The sequence below is a fragment of the Scophthalmus maximus genome, chromosome 10, assembly GCF_022379125.1.
Source record: "Scophthalmus maximus strain ysfricsl-2021 chromosome 10, ASM2237912v1, whole genome shotgun sequence".
Taxonomy (NCBI): domain Eukaryota; kingdom Metazoa; phylum Chordata; class Actinopteri; order Pleuronectiformes; family Scophthalmidae; genus Scophthalmus; species Scophthalmus maximus.
In genome coordinates this window covers 14,927,796-14,949,259 of record NC_061524.1, presented here as the reverse complement: position 1 = coordinate 14,949,259, position 21,464 = coordinate 14,927,796, and the positions used below count along the sequence as shown (strand labels likewise).

At 43.4% G+C, this 21,464-nt stretch overlaps 4 protein-coding genes and 1 long non-coding RNA gene across 7 annotated transcripts in view; 3 read left to right on the top strand and 2 right to left on the bottom strand.

The window, feature by feature from the left end:
* The window catches only part of hpse2 (heparanase 2), a 52,047-nt gene extending 48,471 nt beyond the window's left edge, over window positions 1–3,576 (top strand). For both annotated transcript variants that reach the window (XM_035606336.2, XM_035606335.2), the window contains one exon: window positions 1,462–3,576. In XM_035606336.2, coding sequence (XP_035462229.1) covers window positions 1,462–1,624 — 163 coding nt within the window. In that variant the 3' untranslated portion in view covers window positions 1,625–3,576. The remainder of the gene's footprint in view (window positions 1–1,461) is intronic.
* On the bottom strand, window positions 1,863–6,501 carry LOC118283904. Its single transcript, XR_004784719.1, has 3 exons — window positions 6,364–6,501; window positions 3,667–3,757; window positions 1,863–1,994 (listed from the first exon to the last, which is right to left on the bottom strand). It is a non-coding gene; the product is annotated as an uncharacterized LOC118283904 (long non-coding RNA).
* hps1 (HPS1 biogenesis of lysosomal organelles complex 3 subunit 1) lies at window positions 6,444–14,927 on the top strand. 2 transcript variants are annotated; one of them, XM_035606334.2, is made up of 18 exons: window positions 6,444–6,600; window positions 7,926–8,116; window positions 8,238–8,372; window positions 9,247–9,389; window positions 9,475–9,583; window positions 10,708–10,868; window positions 10,982–11,084; window positions 11,186–11,270; window positions 11,595–11,650; window positions 11,777–11,944; window positions 12,082–12,261; window positions 12,801–12,877; window positions 12,982–13,119; window positions 13,349–13,414; window positions 13,635–13,779; window positions 14,004–14,117; window positions 14,238–14,320; window positions 14,404–14,927. In XM_035606334.2, the coding sequence occupies exons 2-18, from the start codon at window positions 8,000–8,002 to the stop codon at window positions 14,564–14,566; spliced, it is 2,043 nt and encodes a 680-aa protein (XP_035462227.1). In that variant the 5' UTR covers window positions 6,444–6,600; window positions 7,926–7,999; the 3' UTR covers window positions 14,567–14,927. The 2 variants fall into 2 exon arrangements, with proteins under 2 accessions (XP_035462227.1, XP_035462226.1); XM_035606333.2 differs by having other exon boundaries at window positions 14,401–14,927.
* st3gal7 (ST3 beta-galactoside alpha-2,3-sialyltransferase 7) lies at window positions 14,813–17,797 on the bottom strand. Its single transcript, XM_035606338.2, has 8 exons — window positions 17,581–17,797; window positions 17,168–17,312; window positions 16,962–17,088; window positions 16,543–16,880; window positions 16,234–16,420; window positions 15,946–16,086; window positions 15,485–15,634; window positions 14,813–15,382 (listed from the first exon to the last, which is right to left on the bottom strand). The coding sequence occupies exons 2-8, from the start codon at window positions 17,305–17,307 to the stop codon at window positions 15,224–15,226; spliced, it is 1,242 nt and encodes a 413-aa protein (XP_035462231.1). The 5' UTR covers window positions 17,308–17,312; window positions 17,581–17,797; the 3' UTR covers window positions 14,813–15,223.
* An 892-nt stretch (window positions 17,798–18,689) lies between these two features.
* Window positions 18,690–21,464, top strand: ankrd2 (ankyrin repeat domain 2 (stretch responsive muscle)). The gene is made up of 8 exons (XM_035605178.2): window positions 18,690–18,924; window positions 19,550–19,696; window positions 19,862–19,969; window positions 20,047–20,145; window positions 20,257–20,355; window positions 20,489–20,587; window positions 20,690–20,788; window positions 21,261–21,464. Exons 1-8 carry the CDS (start codon window positions 18,889–18,891, stop codon window positions 21,372–21,374), a joined length of 801 nt encoding a protein of 266 aa, XP_035461071.2. The 5' UTR covers window positions 18,690–18,888; the 3' UTR covers window positions 21,375–21,464.

Below are 21,464 nucleotides of genomic sequence, written 5' to 3'. Positions count from 1 at the left end.
TTTAGGTATTAGAAAAGGAATACAAGGCAATTAATAGGAGAGTCAGTTAACGACGGGCCTTTTTCAGGCCTTCAGTGCTTCCTGTTACCACACACAGCGCATGGGACACATTTATGAAAAACGTAGCAATACCAGATGTCTATAAATTTGTCTGACTGGTACAGCTTTTTTTTAAAATTTTTATCACCGGCCAAGTATTCAGGTCTGTGCACGTTGACAGAAAGCCTTCGGTAATGCACTTTGATTCATAGCTCAAGCACAGTTTTATTTGGGTTGTTTTATTGAATTTGAGGCTCATGTAGAAATATCCAGTCTGCTGGCCTCAATGCCTGTATTATAGAAAACTTTATAACATAACAACATAATAAAAAAAGGTAACTAATTACAGCAGCACTATAAGGTTCAAAAGCTGCGTAATATAGGTGAAACTAAAGCACAAAATACTGTACGTGGAGCTGATTTATCATGTTACCTATTGCCTTTCCTAATTACTGATGGTCAATATACCCTAAACAATATCTCGTATCCATAAACATAAACAATTGATTTTTAAAATGAAAAAATTATATGTAAGTCAGAAAAGTTTCATAGTATATTGCTGCAGGATAAAAAAATTAAATATTAATTACAATCCAATCTTTTTGGTGCAATCATCCTTATATTTAGCAAAGAACCGTTTGTATAAGTGAACACACTGCACAGTAACTTACAACAACGGTGATGTGTTGTAGCTACTCTGCAATATCGTTTTAATTCTTTTGTGAAAGTACAATAATTCGTAAATATGAATGAAACTGTGTCAGGAATTAAAAAGAATAGACGACCTGAGACATCTGACCCTGTTCCCTCTGCAAGAAAGAAAGTAGAGAAAGAATTATTCATTGAATAATAATAATAATAATTCCTTTTTCAGTCACACCTTAATGAACATCTACTTTATGTTGCGATCATCCCTCCCTCCCCACAGCGAAAATAAAAATAAAAGCATGTTTTAACTGTTTGCAATAACTCAACTTACTTTACTTTGACCATGTGAATCTGTAGTTCAATATACAGTATTATAACAAGTTCTCAGGTCGAGGAACATGACAAATTAAATTGTATAAAAAATATAATGTCAAACTATTTGTCTTTGGAAAGCTTGTTTCAAGTGTTGTTATTAGCAATAGTTCAGTGGCTCTGTTCCTGAGAAGAAAATGCTGTGACCCAAATGTTGTGTCCACTCATGAGTTCAGGTTGCACTGCCGAGCACTTGGGACACTGCAGCTTTGTAACAGCAGCACCCCCCAGTGTACAACTGACAGAATCATGAACGTTAACGATCCAGATTGTCCGTCTCTTGCAGAGAAGGAGATGAGATGAGTCTCACCGACGGCCTCATCTTTCTTTCACGCACTTCTTGTCACTGTGTCGGACTGAGCTGACGCGCTCCCGTGTTTCCTGTCCTCTCCTTGTCTGCAGGCACGTCCAGCTGAACGGGGAGAGGCTGCTCTTGTCGGACAATGAGACATTCCCGGAGTTGAAGCCCAAGACACTGAGGGCGGGACGGACCATAGCCATGCCTCCCCTGAGCATAGGCTTTTACGTGATCAAGAACATTAATGCGTACGCCTGTCGGAGATAACACAGACCCTTCACCAAGTAGGCGCGATGCTGAGGAACCACCCGCCCTCTGCCGGCTTGAATTACAGCTTTATAAACTGGTGTGGCTCTTCTTCTTTTTTCTTTTTTTTCATTGTCCAGGAAAACAGAGGGAGATCAGAACTAGGAACAAGGATTTTATAGAGTTTTGCTCAAGGACACTTCAGTAGAGTGGACACATGGCTTGAATACAGTCCTCAGGTTTGACAACAGTCTTTTATTTCAGTGGTTATATTTCTACACAAATAAACCACCAGCACTTCCCATGTTCTCCTCTCCGGTCCCGCATAGAAAGACTTGCCCACGACGACACACACAACGGGCTGCACTGAACCCTTTTCAGCTCTTTTCACCTGTGTATGTAAAGACAGTGGTTCGTTGTGCCTTTGTATGATGTTTGTGTTTTGGAGTTACAGAGAGGCAATATCAAAAGGTCCACACAGTCTTTGACTTGATTTACCTCTATTTTCTGTCTGATTGTCAAAGACAGCATTTGTTTTCTCTGTCTACCAAGAAATTTTCCTAACATTTCATTGACAGACAGAAAAGTACGAGAGGAAACTCTGAACAGGCAGCGTTTCAGAGGCATACAAACGTCACATTTAGTTTAACTTGATGCTTTCCACAATGAGAAAATGCAGAGGTGTGTGTGTGAGGTCAAATCCTGGACTAACCAAGTGGTGTGTGTGTGTGTGTGTGTGTGTGTGTGTGTGTGTGTGTGTGTGTGTGTGTGTGTGTGTGTGTGTGTGTGTGTGTGTGTGTGTGTGTGTGTGTGTGTGTGTGTGTGTGTGTGTGTGTGTGTGTGTGTGTGTGTGTGTGTGTGTGTGTTTGTTTTATACTGATAAAGCTACTGATGTGTCTGTCGAGTCTGAAAGTGTGTGTTTCTTCCCCTGCCATGTCAGAGTGGCTTAACGGGAAGTTCTGTTTCTTTCAAGGCTGTTTTTTGTATGTTTTGTGTGTCGTTGCCTTTTTTTGCTGCAGGTTTCAATTTCCAACCAGAGTAACAGCCAGCATGTGTCGCTGCTGCTGTTTTGCTGAAGGACAATGTGAACCCATCCAAGACATCTATCTGTCCCCACGCAGCCTGCACTCACACAAAATCCAGATTATGCTTTAGATTCAAATTCTAAATTGTAAAAAAATCAAAACAACAACAGTTTTTCAGGTGTATTTGAACCCATCTCACTTTCTCTTTAGTGTGATCTCACAATTCATAATTCTCTTATGCTGCTAGTTATTTTGTTTTTTAAATTTACATTATATATTTTACATACATGTGTACAGATTTACTGGTCATATATTATTAGATAATGTATTGTACATAAAAAAGAATAATGAAAATAAGGGATTGATATGTTTACTTATATACAGTATACACTTAATTTATGATTCAATACTTTGTCTTTATATTTCTTTGATAAAGGACGCTTAATGCCCGAACTCTAAAGCAAAATCCAATTTTTTAAAAAACATATTCATGAAATAACAGGTTGACCAAGTGACTGTGTTTGTATGCAAATGTCATAGGCACAGACATTTTTCTTTTTTTGCAAGAAAAAGGAGAAGTCAAAGTTTCACATCTGCATTTATCTGCATTTTATTTCCTAAAATTTTGACAACTTGTTTTTTCTCCTAACTAAAAACCACAGAGTGAGTAAAACCACTGCTTGGAGAGATTTGGTCATGTTGCTTAATAACATGTGTTCCAGACTGACACGAATAAGGACAATGATAACATGGATGTATGCAGGACAAGGTTCAGTGCCTGGACATGTTCAATATAAAATAATATTTGTCCTCTGAATGTTTTATAGTTAATGTAGAGATGTTTATATTTCTGTTGGAGAACATTGTTTTAATATGTCAAGTGTGCCGATATATTATTTTGTTTAAGAAAAAAGTTTAAATTGATAATAAACTACTACAAATACCAGAGAAGTTGTATATTCCCCAGTAACTATATTCAACTCTGCCTGTTAGCTCACTATGCTGCATGCATGAGAAGATTTGGAAGGACGTTCTTACTTGTGTGGGAACAGTTAAGGCCCAATCCTGTGAATTCAAATTGAGTAATGCAACCAGATTCCGGAGCAGCTCTCTGGGCAAAGACAGGGATCTGCAGAAGAGCAAAAGAAACCAAGAGATGTAAAAGATTAGATCGAAAAGCAGAAATGCCCTCGAACTGAAAGAACCCAAGAACATAAAACTGTCCCGTTCCAGCAACATTACTTAACTAAGGTTGTGGAGTATTCGAGTCAGCATTGTTGGAGCACTCACTCTTTTTTACAGGCACATACACAAACTGTGGAAGATTCTTTGTAGTGGGAAGAGAGCTGTCTTGTCACTGCATGAGGGAGCTGCTGATGGGAAACATGAAGCCAGGAATGGACTGAACCTCCAGACCTCAGCTTTGGCCCAGAGAGACTAAACCTGGGCCAGATCTGGCTCTGTCTGCTGATGCTTCTGCTCGGATGGGATCACGTAGGGGAGATGAAGGACTATTCGGATCTGGTGTGCCCTGATAGTGATAAAACGCTTGCCGTCCCGAGACCCCCTCGCTTCCTCCCAGACGGGCGAGCTGTGCCAAAACCTGCACTGCACAGATTTCTATAGCATGCAACACAGCAGGCTCGGACTGCATTTGAAGTCTCGTGACTGTGAGTCATTAACACACTGGCCGCCCTTCAAGAAACTGTGATCCAAAGCATGTACCTTTAATTATATTCTTTGTTTTAAGTTCCGTTCATGGAACTTTTTACGTCAGTAACAGAAAAGTCTGGTCTCGTTTCACATGTGGTTCGTTTTTAAGCGGTCCAATGTCGTCGACATGTAAGAATCAAACCAGGCTCATTAACACCTGGCCCTGCTGAATCGGTGGTCTTGTAAAGGAGAGAAATATTATTCACCATGAAGGCTGTCCACACTGTATATAAGCACGTTTAGATGAATATGCAGGCAAGCTTTATTTGTAAAAGGGCATGGAAACCCACAGAAGGATAAGTGTCTTGAGTCGGCGCTGCACATTGTCAAGAAAGGTGAGTTTAACATGCTCTTAGATCAACTAACGTTTGATACAGATGACACAAAATGCGCTCCTGTTTGCGACTTTCTAAAAATCAAAAGTTTTGTTCCCTAAGTGAATTGAGTGCGTCTGGCCTGCGAGTGACACTCACTGACCAAAGTGATGTGGAGCAGAGAGAGAGGCATTAGTGAGCTTCCTGACTGTCGGACATGGACCTTATCAACTCCATCCATGGAAAAAAGGTTGGGATCATGTAAACCTGGTTCATATAATCCTGAACCTTGTGCTTAACAACTGCTGTGCGTCACTTCCTCTGACCAAAAGAAACCCACATAGTCTTGTGGATTGGGGGGGGGGGGACGCAGGCGACATGTCTGGCCACTCCTGCGTGACAGTGCCTCCTTAGCGGCGGTAACCGTTACCCCGGCCTGCCCAACACTGTTTACGCTCCGTGATTCGTTTTGAGACATGCAAGGTCCCCCTTGCCATTTTGAGCAAAACACTGAGGAGTCCGCGATGTTTACTCTGTGTGTATACAGGAGTCAGCTTAAATAAGGCTTCCACGAGCACTGGATCCCCCCGAAAAACTGATGGACTTGATTAGACTTTGGCCCACGACGTGGAACTCAATTTTTTTGGACCACTTTGACCCGAGAAAAGGTTAATAGGACATAAATATTTATGTTTCTACGGGGTTCTTTACTCCAAGCATACAATGTGCGCTGACTATGATGATACAACACAGATATGTTGTAGCCATCAAAAGGTTCTCTGAGGAAAAAGCCTGACAGTGCTTGTGCTTATTTGCGTAAAATGAACTGTGTCTCCTGCGAGGTGTTGAAACGTCTCCAGCATAGGAACAAATAAAGGAGGCAAGGTTAACGAGAATTTCTTTTTTTAATCTCGTATGGTTTGATTGATTTCATTTTTACATGGCGTCAACTGTATGTGTTTTGGTCACGCAGAACTTTCAACGTTCATGTATAATATATAAACCGTTCATCTTTCTGTGAAATGTTTACACCCATAGAAGGGTTATTACATTTGAATTGGCTATATTTAATTAGAGCTGCAACAGCTGATCGATTAGTAATCGATCAGCTTACTTTGCTCCTCTGTGACAGTCACCTGAACATCGTCCGTGTCATCTTGAGGCTTTAGGAAACACGACCGACATTTTTCGCCATTTTCTGACATTTTATGGACCAAACAAACTAATCGACTAATGCAGAAAATAATCGACGGACTAATCGATTATGGAAATAATCGATTAGTCGCAGCCTCTGCAGGTGTTTTAACTCGATGCTGGCCATGTCTTCAGCATCGACACAAAATGTAATTCAATCTAAATTCATAACTTTAAAATCAATTCTAATAATTGAATTTGCAGCAATCTAAAGACAAAGCACAAACACCTCGTCTAATCTCGGTCTCGGCCGCGCAGCTGCATTCCACACATACCAAGGCGGGGAGCCCCCCCAGCCCCCCCAGCCCCTGGCAGCCCCCCCAGCCCCTGGCAGCCCCTCCAGCCCCCCCAGCCCCTGGCAGCCCCTCGTCATGTGGCCCGCTTCTGGCACCGGCACCGGCGGCAGCACATGACTTCTGCTCCCGCCCCGCCGGTCACAGGGCTCCTGCGGGGCCGAGGGCCCGAGGGGCGAGCCACCTCTCCCCTCCCTCCCTCCCTCCCTCCCTTTACGCACGGCCTGGGCGCAGAGGTCCCGCGCCGCTGTCACATGACCCGGGTCGGTGTTTGTGCGGAAGGGAAGCACATGACGCGGCGGCAGCAGCAGCAGCAGAGATGGAAGAACTTCCTCGATCTGCGACAGAAGTGTGAATGAGCGGAGAGAGACGGAGAGAGACGGAGAGAGAGACGGAGAGAGAGACGGAGCTTCTGATGGACGCGCGCGCCGGGCCGAGGTGCCCCGGTCCCCCGCGGAGTGAGTTGTCGTTGCGCCGGCCGCGTTGTTTGTGTCTTTGGCGCTGTTGTACGTGGAACAGGTTCAGTGAGGGGGGGGGGGGTTGTGGAAGTGAAACGGGGCGTGGGGCAAAACACGGGACGGACCGGATCAGCTTCAGATGATTGAAGATGACATCCACATTACAAACAGCAGATCTCAGAGGATCAGTCAAGAGATTGTGACTACGGCAGAATCTGTGCATCTCTGTGATGGCTGAGAGTACAAAAGAATTCAGATTTCCATTCACTCATGGTCCCTTGTTTATCTTTGCAAATGCGGTGTAAAAGTGAAAGTTCAACGTTATACCTTGTCCTGAAATCTAAAGGCTCTATTCTAACATGTGAAGACTCAAAGACTAACTAAATTATTGTGGATTCAGTTTAAGGAGCACTGACCCAATTTATCAACACATGAAGGCTGATCTCCCCTCCACCTTCAGCAGTGACCAGTATCAACCAATCACTGCTCCTATAAATCTTTCATATATATATATATATATATATATATATATATATATATATATATATATATATATATCATCTGCTGACACTACAGAGGACTCGCAGAGACATTCTCGCCTCTGACCTTACTTGCATTTTTATCGGCGCTCTCACCAGAGGGGTGACGTTGACAGAATATCACCCGTTAGAGACAGTTTGTCTTGGGTCGAAAGGTCGCGGAGTGTGGGAAAGAAGTTTCTCCAGCCTGTATGTGAAAACTTGTATCCCAGTGATTCAGTGACAGCGAGCTTGTGGCTGAATTTCAATGTTGGCATATACCTACTTTATTCCAAGAAAAATAAAGTTGTGTGGTCATGTCAATGAAAGCGTTTGTGTCTGGCCGCGAAATAGACTGAAAATCCGACTGGGGTTTATCACTTCAATGATTGTGTATGGACGATTGGTTTCAGAATCATCTCGTTCAATTTGTGTTGACTGTGCCTTCCGGAGCCGTGTCGCACGATTTCAAATTAAAAAACCTTACGCCATGACAACATTCTCATTTTAACATTGTCAAAAATGGAATACAGATATGCTTTCATAATAGCAAATGTTCTTGTCACATTTATGGCTGACAGTAAAATGATATTGCTTGAGTTTTGAAATAGTAATAAGTGCTATTTCAACATGAAAGCGCTACTCCCATTCCTTTCTGCCCTCGTGGTCAGGATGGTAACACCCTCTTCTTTTTGGACGTGCCCCAGCTGTGGATAGCAACATGTCAGAACTCTATACTTCACAAAATTCATCCACACACTCGGCTATGCCTTTATTTCTCAATACCTTTGTGCTTTCCCTTTCTAGCATAATGCATGTGGAGTTGATGGAGTAAATAGGAAACCCCAGTAAAGCAGGACGGGAGTGCATCTGCGGTCCAGATGAAGTGCCTGCTGATAGCCAGTGAAAGCGCCGAGGTCCTCTTCTACTGGACTGACCCGGAATTTCAGCAGAACATCCAGCAGCAGTATGGCTCGTCTCAAGAGGAGGGCCAGGGGGTGAGGAGGAGGAAAATCATGCGAAGCAGATACTCTTGCGTATATGCTTCTTTTTTTTTAAACCGGATTCTCATGGCTGTTGAAATCACCTTTCTTTCCTTTCTTTGTTTTTGTTTTTCAGCTTCCGGCCTTCGAGGACAGCATCAGCACTCTGTTTGCTCCCATCATCATCTCCTGCAGCACCATGGTGGACAGGCTCGGAGACAGCTACACCTCCTTCACCACGGAAAACAACCACATCTACGTCCTGCACCAGGTAGCAGCTGCCTTCCAAAATAAAAGCTGTCCTTGAAAGGGAATATTTTAGAGTCCTGTGCGCCAGACTCAGCTAAAATGGAATCATTGATGGAGTAGATGCTGATTCAGGAAGACGGAAACCGTGGATGTCTTTAGTAGAAGTATTAATTATAAGAGCTCAATATTGAGGAGACTTCTGGTTCACTACACAGATCAACAGGTTCACAGTGTTCGGCGTCCTAAGATAGTCGGCCCATCCCCGGTCTCTGTAGTGCATTTAGTTTAGAGTAATGTCGTCATCTCCCTGCGACTATGACACCTCGAGTGAGACTTCAACTGCTCAATGCTTGTTTTAGTGCCATAGATGAGATGACCTCGCTTGGTGCCTGAGAATACTCGTCTTAACACTTTCTCAGGGAGGATAGACGAAAATCCCTCAACAGTCCTCACCCCCTGCACAAATCCCCAGATTAGCTCTCCTCATAATGGAAAAGACTATTTTCCTGACTAGTATCCATTTAGAAATAAAAAAGAATCTGATCTTTTCTGACCTCGTTTTAAAAATGCCACAATGTTTTGAGCAGATCCCTTCGTTTATCAAATGTCTCCTTGCCAACAGTGATAGCACTGTGAGGTAAATGCAGGCCCGCTCTTACAGTGGAGCGTCGTGTTTGTCATGTGAGTCTTGTTTGGGAATCAAACCAGGCTTTGTCAGCCCGCTGCGGCGCCTGATGCAGTGATCAAGTGCCAACACTTCAACTCAGAATCAAATATTTATTCCTCAGAGGACGCAAAGAGCGAGATGGAGTTTAACACAACCAGCCGCGTTTCATTTTAATCACATACTTTGGGAAGTACAAGCTAATCGGGTCGTTTTTGTGTCCTTTTTTCAGTTCGACGAGTGTCTCTACATCGCCGTGAACGGAGACGGCGAGGAGGGAGAGGATGCTCTGAGGAGGAAGATCTATGTGATGAAGAAAATGATCGAGGTCCGGTTCGGGATGGTCACCCTCAGCAGTAACCTCCTCAGGAGAGAGTGAGACATTTCCTGTGTTTCCCTCTCGGCTCTGTGCAGTTTTAGCGCAGCGTGTGGTTTGATAACTGTGGTTTTCTGTCACCAGACTGCGGCCTCAGGACACGGAGCAGAGGGCGCGGCTGTGGAAGCATCTGCAGGGCCTGCTGGAGACCTACAGCCACCTCCGAGAGAACGACCAGAGCTTCTTGGTGGAGGTGCACCGCACGGCTCCTTTATACAGCAGACTTTGAACCTTAGAACTCGACACTTTCCCCCTTGTTTCTTTTTGTTGTTGTATAATCGCTTTAGATTCTACAAAGGTTTTCACTTCCGGGGTTTAGGGCGACAATACCAAAAGACACAAATCTACAGTGGAGATTTGAGATAATATCTTAATCCCCACAGGGTTTCCTTGTGCAATAAGCCAGAGATCTTACAGAGCTGTCGCTGTTATGCTAGTGTGAAAAATAGACTGATATTACGTGTTGTGCTTACGTGTACGCGCGCATTATGTGGTTAACCTGACTGGAGGTAATTTGCATATATATGTAATTATTATTATTTTAATTATTAGTGTCCTTCTTTTCTTGTTCAGCAACATGTCTTTTGTCTTTGTTTCACTTTGTAATTGCTTCTGCTGCCGCCTATTCTCCTCGGGGTTTGTTACTGAAACCCTGATGACTATCACATAAAGGATAAAAATCATTAACCACTAGGTGGCAGAAACAGCCAGAAGCTAAGGTTGTCTTAACAGTTTACATTAATAATGTGTTTATGTTATCTTGTCTGCTCCCTGGACCATTTTTTATATTTATTTTTATCTTTTACAAAATATGCATGTTTAACTACTGTATGTATGTGAAATGTCTATCATTCAATCTTTTATCTTGTGTGCTCACATAGGATTGACAATGTAATAATTCAATCCATGTCTGTACACTGTGAACCACTTCCAGTTTGACACTTGGTCAAAGAAAGAGAAAAAAGCTCAGATTTTTTTAGAAGTAGATTATACAAGTGTAATCAGAAAACCCAACATTATCCCTATAACAAGATTCATTTAGGTTGCATTCGCCTGTGAGGTTATAATTCCGAATTAGTGTCATGTCTTACTATAGATTAATGAATCATATGGCTGAATAGAAGTCTTTCTGTGCCAGATATCATTTAGTTCTCATTGGAAACACTAATCACTAATACTAACACTGATCTAAGGGGTAAAGCAGTTGAAAGGCTGTCGTGTACATATTTATGGGTAAATGCTTAACCCAGGATTGAAACCCTGGTTGAAAATCGTCATCATCACCCATGCCCTTGTGTTGTCTCCTCCCTCTCTCAGGCAGTGGAGAGGCTGATCCACCCCACGCTGTGTGAGCAGTGCATTGAGTTCCTGGAGCGGCGTTTAGTTCAGCAGCTCAACAGCAGCGCCGAGAGGGCCGGAGAGGAGGTGCTGCACGCCTTCATCCTGGTTCACACCAAACTGCTGGCCTTCTACTCCAGGTGTGTACAGATGTTCCAACAAGCCTTTCACATGTTTTCCAAGATGTGCACGGCTTCTAATCTGATTCATACAATTGAAGACTATCATCTCTTTGCCCGTCCGCTCATTCTAGCCGCAATGCAAGCTCGCTGGCCACCTCCGACCTCCTGGCCCTCATCATCATGGCACAGAATATGTATCCTAGCAACGTAGACCAGGATGACCCGGGTCCTGAGGTAGGCAAATTTCAAAAGCCGCGCACGCGGCACCACCACAAAATGTTTGTGTCTGATTGTTAATTGTCTGCTCTGTACCTGTGGTGTGATTGCCCGTGAAGGATGTCGAGAGTACTTCTGGCTCCGGCCCTGAAAGTTTTTACACCCCAGAGCCGTCGCCTACAGACAGAGACTCGAGCAGTTCAGGTGGGTTGTGTAGAAGAGTCTTATGTATTTATATTAATCAGTTATTTACTGTATTTCTCTACCTTCTTATTAAAAATACAGTATGTAGAGAAAGTCGTTATTTTCCCAGGGGGAGTTTTTCTCTTCACAGCCATTACATACTCCACACAGCAACATACTGATATACATTTTTAAAAAAAAGAAATGGGCCATACACATGTGGCCATATCTATGCATAAACATTAATACTCCTGTCTCCATCCCTGCCCATACTTATGTTCATGTAACATGTAGAGAGTGAGAGTTTATTCTTACAGTATGTTGTGTATTTTTTTGTGTCACCAGACAACCTAGAGAGAGTAAGCTCTCCTATGTTTGAGTTTATGGACCCGGACGTCCAGGTGAGAGTATATTTCCGTCTCAATCCCTCATAGTTAATCCTGACATCTGATATTCTGTGAATAAAATGAATGGATCGTTTGGTTGGAATGAAACCTCACAGTTGGATATAATCATAACGTCTTCAGATGGCAGAGGACAGCTTGCAGGCACTGGAAGTTCCTCCCCCGGATCCTTCAACCCCTCGCAGAGTCTTCTTAGAGATCTCAGGCAAAGATGGGCTGTATCCCATGATGCCTCACTCCTTGTACTGTCTGCCACTGTGGCCGGGGATCACACTAGTGCTGCTCACTAAGGTTTGTGGATGCCAACACATTTGTGTATGTACATTTGCTTATATGTACACACAATTATCTCTCTCAGTCTTAACATGTGTTTTTGTGGCCAGTTACCTTGTTGAACAACTTGGGCATCTGTATTTATCTATTGTCAGATTCCCACCAGTGCAGTAGCCCTGTCGGTGTACAAGTTTTTGGAGGCGTTCGCCAAGCTGGAGAAGTGTTTGAATGGAGGCCAGGAAGGTTCTGCTGCCGCTCGAGGCCAGCTGGCCATACACGACATCCGCAGCAAGCTGGATAAATTCATTAAAGCCCTGGGGCCCAGTGAGTTACAGGTACGTGTTTTTACAATTGACTGTTTTTTAAATGTAGCAACACATGCTCACCTTTGACTTACAACACCCTGAAATAATTTGTGGACTTCCCATGTAAAACACAACAATAATATTCTTTATAATATTCGATTGAAGCGTTCTATTTTATTTTTTAATTACAGCCTGTAATAAAACCAAACTGTTAAAACCAAACATTATTACGGCATCACTCACAACCATGACAGCAAATTCAGTGCCTATGTGTGTTGAGAAAAAAATACACCTAAAGTTCTAGTTGTTCTTATTTTCCTTGGAACATGTAGTATACCGTCTTAAACACGTTATACTACATTATAATAAAATCATATTTCGTTTGAAGTATGTGTTCATTGCTAACACCATTTTGATTCCAGAGAAGCAGCTAATAGTAAAGTGAACTGAAATGGTCAGTTCCCTGTGTATTATAGAAATATTCTGTATGTGATTATTCACAGTAAAATATTTTTAGTTTTTGGACCTGGAACACAAAATAACCATTTGCTCCTTTATTATCTACCCAGTCTGCACAGTTACTAAATGTGTGGACCGAGTTCAAGAATCAAGCGTTTGCCAGAGGAGGAACTGGGTTCAACAAAGAGTAAGTCTGCCACTGCCCCCTGCTGGCCAAAAGGCATCACAGCAAAACTGCTGGATGATCCTTTTAAATTCTTTACGATCATGTTTGTATTTTTATTTTTATAGTCTTATCCCGTGGTGCAAGAACATGAAGACCCAGCTGTGTGGCATATACCGCCAGTGTTTTCTCATTGACTCTGGACCAGGTGACTTTCCTCAGCGTCTCTCCCCGAGGCTGCAGGAGCGAGCCCAGACCATGGCGCAGTATGTATCAGTCTGATGGAGTTTTGTGTTTTGTTGCACTTTATTTGCTCTTAACTTATTTGTTGGAATTTTCAATCTTAATCAGTTGCGGATTTTTACAAGCGTTTTGCACACACATACTGCAAAACAGTCCACAATTGCATCCTACATTGTTCATGTCTGTGTCGTCTGTCTCTCCTTGTCTTCGTCTTTGACACTGACTCTTTGTCACTCTCTCCGTCTCCTCCAGAGAGAAACTGATGGACTGGAAGGATTTCCTGTTGGTGAAGAGCAAGAGGAATATCACCATGGTGTCATATCCTGTTAGCAAAAAAATCTCTATTCTAATCTATATTCTCTCTGTGATGCCACGAGTTGTCTGATCTCTGAGATCTGTTTTTGACAAAACTAAATTTGTAATAGTTCTTGAAGTGCATGCCAAGTATACAGGGCTTAACAGTATACACCTGTAAAACTATTTTAGATATAGCACACTGTTATCATGAGTGTATTGACCTTGACCCAGTCAACTGCACTTACCTGGAGGATTTCCCAGGCCTCATCCATTTTATCTGCGTGGACCGATCCACTGGCCAAATGATTGCACCGTCCCTCAGTACCACAGAGCGCACCACGTCTGAGCTGGGGAAGGGACCGGTGGCCCAGTTCATCAAAAACAAGGTCGGGCATACTTGAAGTGCATATCTCAAAAACTAATTATTGAGCATTAAATTGCTGATTGACAGATAAAGAGCACGCCAGAAACAGTGAACGGCCAAGCTGCCTGTCTCTAGCTTCATACTTAGCATTCAGATAATTACTTTTCCTGGAAAGTGCTCACTACATGAATAGTTTTGTTCCTCTTTGGCTTAAATGTAATTTCTCTTGACAAACCTTTCCTGAAGGTGTGGAGCCTGGTCAGCACAACGCGGAATTTCCTTCGGAAAGGTTACTCCACTGTCACATTGCGTGATGGAGACTTCTACTTCTGCTACTTCCTCTGGTTTGAAAATGAAATGGTAAATTATTACCATGTCATGTTATAGTATCCAGTAATAAATAAGATGTATTTAATGGAACACTGCAAAAAACAACAACAACAACAAAGCATTATATAATGTGAGTATCTGATCACACAGGGCTACAAGTTAGAGGCAGGGGACATACCCCTCCTACCTGACGACTCTGCCCCGATTGGGATGCTGGCCTGGGACTACTACAGGTAAACAACTGCAATGTGGCAGAAATAAATGTGAATAATCCAAACGACAGTGCCGCTGACTATTGGAAGTGATGTGACAGCAGGAAGCTGCTGCGGTACTACAGTAAGAATCACCAGGGCGAGGTGGTGAGGTGCTACGAGCTGCTGACCGTTCACCTGGGGGTCATCCCCACCGAGATCATCCTCCAGCACTGCAGACAGCTGGCAAGCAAACTGTGGGAGCCTTCACGCAATCCACTGCTGTAGACACGCCCACACACTTGGACCGAGTCACTGTACCTAAGGGTTACTAAGCACACTATATGTCACGGTATGGTGACCTAAAATTATTTATTCAAAGTACTCGTGTATCAGCAAACACAGTTGTGCACTATTTTGTATCTGGTATGAAAGTATGTTGACAGTATCACACCTTCATTTTTGTAGATTGACCTGTTTTCCGTTTTAATTCTGTAGACGTGTCACTTCACTATTAACAAAATTTGCAGCTGATCACTTTTTATATATTCTTTATTATTAGTGTCATAACCTGTAAGAATGAGACATGTAATAGTACAAATGTATATGTATAATACAGATTAATACAAGTCTTTTTTTAACCTATAAACATGAGTAGTTTCTTATTCACTTTCTTATTGAGTCATTGTAAACAGATTTTAAATACCACTGTTTGGAACACAGACCATTGTATATATTACACAACATGCAGCCATTTTCTGAGCATGTTCCTGTGTGAGGTGACAAATGATTCACCCATATGACAATTGCTATACTTGTAACAGAGTTGTATACTGAGGCCCTTCTCCACAGTCACCCGCTCGTCAGGCTTCCCTGGAGCCAGTGCTTTAAAGGTCAGTCCAAGCCTTGTAGGATTCTTCCGGCGGCGCCTGGTCATGGAAGATGCTATACGGGCTCACAGTGAGAGGGAGGAGTGCATGTGGAGTTCACTGGATGTTCAGTGTCTGTGCTGCTGACGCCCAGAGCCCCTGTGAGGTCGGTCACAGCTCCTGCAGCCACCAGGTCGCCCAAGAAGAGTTTCTCGGCACTGACGTCATGCACCACCTGGAGGGTGATATTAAAATTAGCGATAAATGACTCATTGGGAGTCCAAGCATGCAAAGACGAAAATTGTGTGCCACTGTTTAGTAACGGATCTCAACACACTTGAGCCTTCATCGCGTCCATGCGTATGGCCTCGTAGTAGTGAAGCCTGGCCCCTGGGTGCTGCATATCATACCCAAATCCTGCCAGGCTCACGTGGTCACACAGCTGCAAGGCCATCACCACCGCGCTGGCACCGAGTGTTGGCACCATCTAGTTGAGAAGGGAAAAACACTCTATGATATCAAGACGCATAAACACCAACTTTTAAGGAATATGTTGTTGTTGAAACATCCAGAGCAGCACCCTGTTCAAGGGCAGTGGGTGATAGAATGACAGTTAGCCTCTTGAACCTGAACTCCCTTAGTTCCAAAGCTTATTGCAAAGTCAACACATGTCTCAGCCAAGGATATCCATGTATTACTCAGGAGGCCCACTGTTCTATCATCCCTTTTGAAGTTTGAGCAGAAGGTGAGTGGGTATTGCCGTAAGGGAATTATGCATGGGTTATGTTCGAAACTCACGTTTCCCTGTTTCCGAGCATATCTCTGTAAGACTTGTCCTGTCTTGTGAATAATCTCTGGATGGAGGATCCTGAAGTTCTCTGGTCTCAGGGGAATATCATCTACCACCTCCCTCCAGAACCACATTTTGGACCAGAAGCTCTATTTAAAAAAAAAAAGAGTTATATGTTATATATAAAGATATATAAGAAACACAACATGTGGGATGTGTAAGTGTGACGATGTGCCACTCGCAGCTTATGTAATACACCATTTCTATGTGCAATGGCTCGCGTGATGCGGGCTCACCAGAGGCTGTTTGGTGATGACAGAAGTGAGCCAGTCCAGGTCCAGGCTTTTAAAAACCACCAGAGCAACAATGGTGGTCTTTTTGTACTCTTTTGCTAAGTGAGGTGCTCCCTCTGGGTAAATCAGGCGGATGGTGGTGCGGGAGCCAGCATCTCTCTCAAAGCCAGGCACTGGAGCATTGTTCAACCTGGTCACAGAGACGAAAATGTGTACCTATAAAAGTGATTGTGTTTTGATTATGCTGTTTAATTTTTAAATTCCTTCCAGCTGTACTTCAAACTTGTATCTGTCTGACACTGGCACACACACCTGATAATGATGTCATACTGATCTATATGAGATCCAAGATGGCTCCCGTGAAGAACCCCTCCATTGCCCACCACCATGCATCGCCTGCAGCTGCCTTCTCTCCCCAGTGATGGAGGAAGGCTGTGCTCAGGCAGAGAGGCGAGAGCCAGGGCCAGATGCTCTTCACTGCCCTGGAGCCCCAGAGGAGGGGACAGCTCCCAGGGCACAGGCCTGTCCTGCTGCACAAACACAGGGATGTCCACGAGGCCCGCAGAGAAGGACAGAGACGTGAGGTGGTTCAGACACCAGCCAGGCCGACAGGGTCCTGACAGCAGCGTGGCTGATCGATTTAATAAGACCTGAAGGGAGGGGAAAACATAGAGATGAGTTTGGTGATAGTGAAGATATGATTCAACGTGACTGCTGAGACATCCCCGCACCAGATCTTTGGGGTGGTGGAAGTCATTGCCGAGTGTTGCCACCTGATCCAAGGGGAAATATACGGGTATCAGGATGGCTGAGTAGCATCCAATCAGCAGCACCAGACTGAGGGCAAGATTGTTCCTCCTGTACAGCAGAGAAATAACAGAAGCAGTAAATAACAAGTCAGCAAAAATAATTAGGTACAGTTCCCGCAGAGATGTACCTGCCAAGGAAAAATTCCCCGGAGCCAGGCTTTGGGACCAGCGGCTGCCTGTGACAGTCAGGTGTTGGTATCGGAGCCTCAGGCGGCGGTGGGGAGTCATGATGTGGGTCTTCTACGCTCAAGTGATTCAGTGTCACCATTGTGCCTGTACCACCAGAAACAAACACCTCATTGAACTCACAGCAGTACTTTCTTGATCTACATGATTTTACAACAAATTAACCAATATTGCTTTTCTCTACAGTACATGCAAACAATTTCAATATCATAAAACGTATTTACAGAGCTGAGTTACAATGCCATGTTATCCATTCCACTACCGAATGTCAACACACACCGTCTTCACGATTGGTTTCTATGCACTCAATCTTGGGGAGGAACATCATTTGGAGCAATAAAACAATATAACTTACAGTCGGCCTGGCAGAGATGCCAGCTGATAGTCGGCCGTCTGTTCGCCTGTGCTCCATGGCTGATGTGAGAGAGCACCGAGAGGCACGTCCTGCACAGCTAAAATGGCTGCTGCAGCTTCCTACCCCGCTGAACTTTGCCACTTCCCTTTAATAGCACTGGTTAACCATTAACACATCACTCAGTCAGCTCTGTGGCAGGAATGCCTGTAGATAAGTGTGTGTGTGTGTGTGTGTGTGTGTGTGTGTGTGTGTGTGTGTGTGTGTGTGTGTGTGTGTGTGTGTGTGAGTGTGTGTGTGTGTGTGTGTGTGTGTGCGTGAGTGTGTGTGTGTGCGTGTGTGTGTGTGTGAGTGTGTGTGTGTGTGCCCAACTGTCCAAATAAAAGAAAAATCTACATTAAAGGAAAGGGGAAGTGTCCTTAAAAGACAAGCGGTGTGAGAGAAACAGGATAAAGCAACACTAGATGACACCGTAAAATGTTGGATGCACTCAAAAGGAGCTTTTGTTATACATATAAAGTAGTTTGTATGTCTACTGTATGTGTGCATGTATAGTTTGATGGAAATTATTTTGTTTAATGGAAAACCGGCGTAAGCCGAGACCCGACAGTGTTTGATTTTGTTTTGGTGAGATATCAAGCTGATATTCACGAGGTATCCCTAGACAGCGATGAAACCCCTATAAATAACATAATCCCACAAAATGGTGTGTTGATGAGGGTTATATTCCTGAAAAGGAGAAGCACACGCTTTTGCAGCGACAAGAGTGAATATAATAGTGTGGGACAAAAGTTTCCTCAGCTCATGACCTGGATAACATGCCTGAAGGATTGGAGGTACTTGTACATGAATGTGCGTGCGTGCGTGCATGCGTGAGTCTGTGTGTGTGTGTGTGTGTGTGTGTGTGTGTGTGTGTGTGTGTGTGTGTGTGTGCACGTGTGCGTGCACATGTGTGTGTCTGTGTGTGTGTGTGTGTGTGTGTGTGCATAACAGAAGGGAAAAGAGGGAGGGAGTGGAGCTGGCAAGTACTCACAAATACAATACATGCTTACACACACCAAAGTGAACACACACCTGTTTGTTGGGGTAACACATTGTCCCACCATGAACCCTGCATTCCAGCCAGGGAGCCACTGGGCTCGCAGCACCAAAGTTACAGGCAGTCTGCCGAGTTTTCTGCTGCTATTCTTTTACCGCCCCCAGAACATTAGTTAATATTAGAAATATTTTAGCTGTTCGAATTTGCCTGTTTTTTGTTTTCTTTGTACGCAAACAGAAATGGAGGGCATTGTGCAGTAGGCAGCCAGTGTGATGGACCGTGAAACAGAGGTAGAAAACAAAGCTCAGGTAGGTGAGAGATATACTTGAGACATTTGTGATGGTTTTCTATTTATGTCACAGTATCTTCATTTCCATATGGCTTCTATAGTGGCAATCACTTGAGGATTTTTTTTTTTTCTGCGCAGTAGATTGAATATTACTTACAGTAATGTTACTGTTACAACCTCAGATGTGATTTATATGAGGGCATGTGAATTAACTGGTGTTTTTTTCCCAGAAAACGTGTCAACGTTGAGGTTGATGCCAATTCATTAGAAGAAAAATATTCTTTTTTAATCATTTTCTTATCATTCAGTGTTCTTTGAATGAAAGCATTTCTGTAAGGGATAAAGGGAAACCCATAAAAAAGGATAAATAACAATTTTATTTCACTTTCAAATAAAGAAAGTGAACAAGAACGCAAGGCACATACACACAAAGTCATGTTCTGTTGAAGATAGGCAGTTTGTTTGACACATTTGGGCAAACATAGCTTGCACTGTATGCTATGAATTTATTTTGACATTAACACACATCATTCCTGACTCTTAACAGCACTGGGCCTACTCGCCACCTCCGCTTTACAGGCCAGTTGTCCCTCTCTCATCGGCTTCTTTTTTTTTCACGTTATTATTGTTTCTATCATTTCAAGGCAGAGGAGAGAGTGAGGAAGATTTCATTGGACCTAGACTGTGAAATTTTGGACCTGGGCGGAGGTGAAAATATCACAGAGCTGTGCAAAAGGAAAAACACGATCAAGAAAACATCTTCACCCAGGTTGTCAGCGGAAATCCCTGTGGTGAGCTTCAGTTTTCAGAAACCTTAATTTCCTTATGTGCACTAAGAGATATAAAATTGGATCCTTCTCTCCCCTGTGCCTCTTCTCTCTCCCTCTCTCTCTCTCACTCTCTCTGCGTGTGTTTTTTGTGAATGTGTGCGTGTGCGTGCGTGTGTGCATTGACAGATAGGGCATGTGCATGCTACAGATTTCATGAATGCAGCCACTCAAGGCAAACTGAACGTGATAAACAAGTATCTGGCAGATGGTGGGGATCCCAATGTCCACGATGAGGTATGAATTAAGCACAGATCAATGTGAAACATAACACAAGAAATAATATCTACTATAATATATCTACATTATTTCAGTTGAAGAGGACAGCACTGCATCGTGCCGCTCTGGAAGGACAAACCACAGTTGTCCAAAGTCTTTTGGAAAACGGAGCCGATATCAACTTTAAAGATCAAGTAAGACGCGCGGGCACATCGCTTGTTTGTTGCAGAGATGAAGCTTAGAAGACTTCTGGTTGCCTGAGGTCAGCACAACTAATAGAATGGGGCGCTCCTGCTGTATTTCAGCTGGGCTCTGGGGCCATCCACTGGGCCTGCAGAGGGGGAGACCTGGGAGTTGTCCAAGTCCTCAAGAGCCACGGGGCTGACCTGAACGTCCGAGATAAGGTGAACGCGACAAATGTTGGTGTGTCCGTGAACATACTGTTATACTGATATACATTTGGGGAGTTGTTTGTTATGGATGTGGATTTGCATACAAATAACAGTCACAGTGTGCATGTCATTGTCCACACTGCAGCTGTACAGCACTCCTCTGCATGTGGCCACAAGAACAGGCCACGCCGCCATTGTGGAGTACCTGCTCTCCTGCGGCGTCAAAATGAACTCCAGGGACAGGGTATATAGGAGGCAGCTCAACTGTGTTTCATTTCATTTTTTATTTTTGCATCATCTCCATAATATAATTCTGTCATTAATCCATTTGTTTCCCTTATCTCAGGAAGGGGACACAGCCCTGCACGATGCTGTGCGTCTCAACAGATACAAGATAGTGAAACTGCTCATATTTGCAGGAGCCGACACACAAATTAAAAATCATGTGAGTGTATCTCCCTGTACTCTAGTTTAGCTTAATGTTGATTTTTTATTATTTTTATGTATATGCTTCTTACTCTTTCACCCCAGTGGTTACCTTTTTCCTCAAGAATTACATCTTTACTTTAAATATTATGTGACTGCCAGCAGCCACTGTAGGTTAGCTTAGCATAAAGCATGGGAATGGGAAGGGCTTGAGCTCAGTAATTAACATGTAAAATCCAAAGCCAAAAAAAAAAAAGGACAATTCACTGTTTGCCATAAGGATACGTGCCAGACTATTTTTGGCAGCACAGTCTCTGCTAGTTGGTAGCAACTGGTCCCCGCCAAGAATCAGTCCAGCATGAAAAATAACATTAAAAATGGAAACATGCTCCTTTTACACACTACACATACATACAATACATTCAGACATGCAATATGTATGTGTGTATTATACCCCACGCGGACAAACTGGCAGTATAACTCTGTTACAGGAGGGAGTGACAGCAGTGCAGCAGGTACAACAATGGCAGTTTGACATCATGGAGACCCTTCAGGGGCTGGAGACACCGGTGCCCCCTGAAACACCTCAAGAAAGGAGTGAATAACACATCATAAAAGATCTACTCAAGTAGTATATTCTTTATAATGTCACCTATCTGTCCCAAGTTCAAAATATATTCTGTGACTCCACTGTA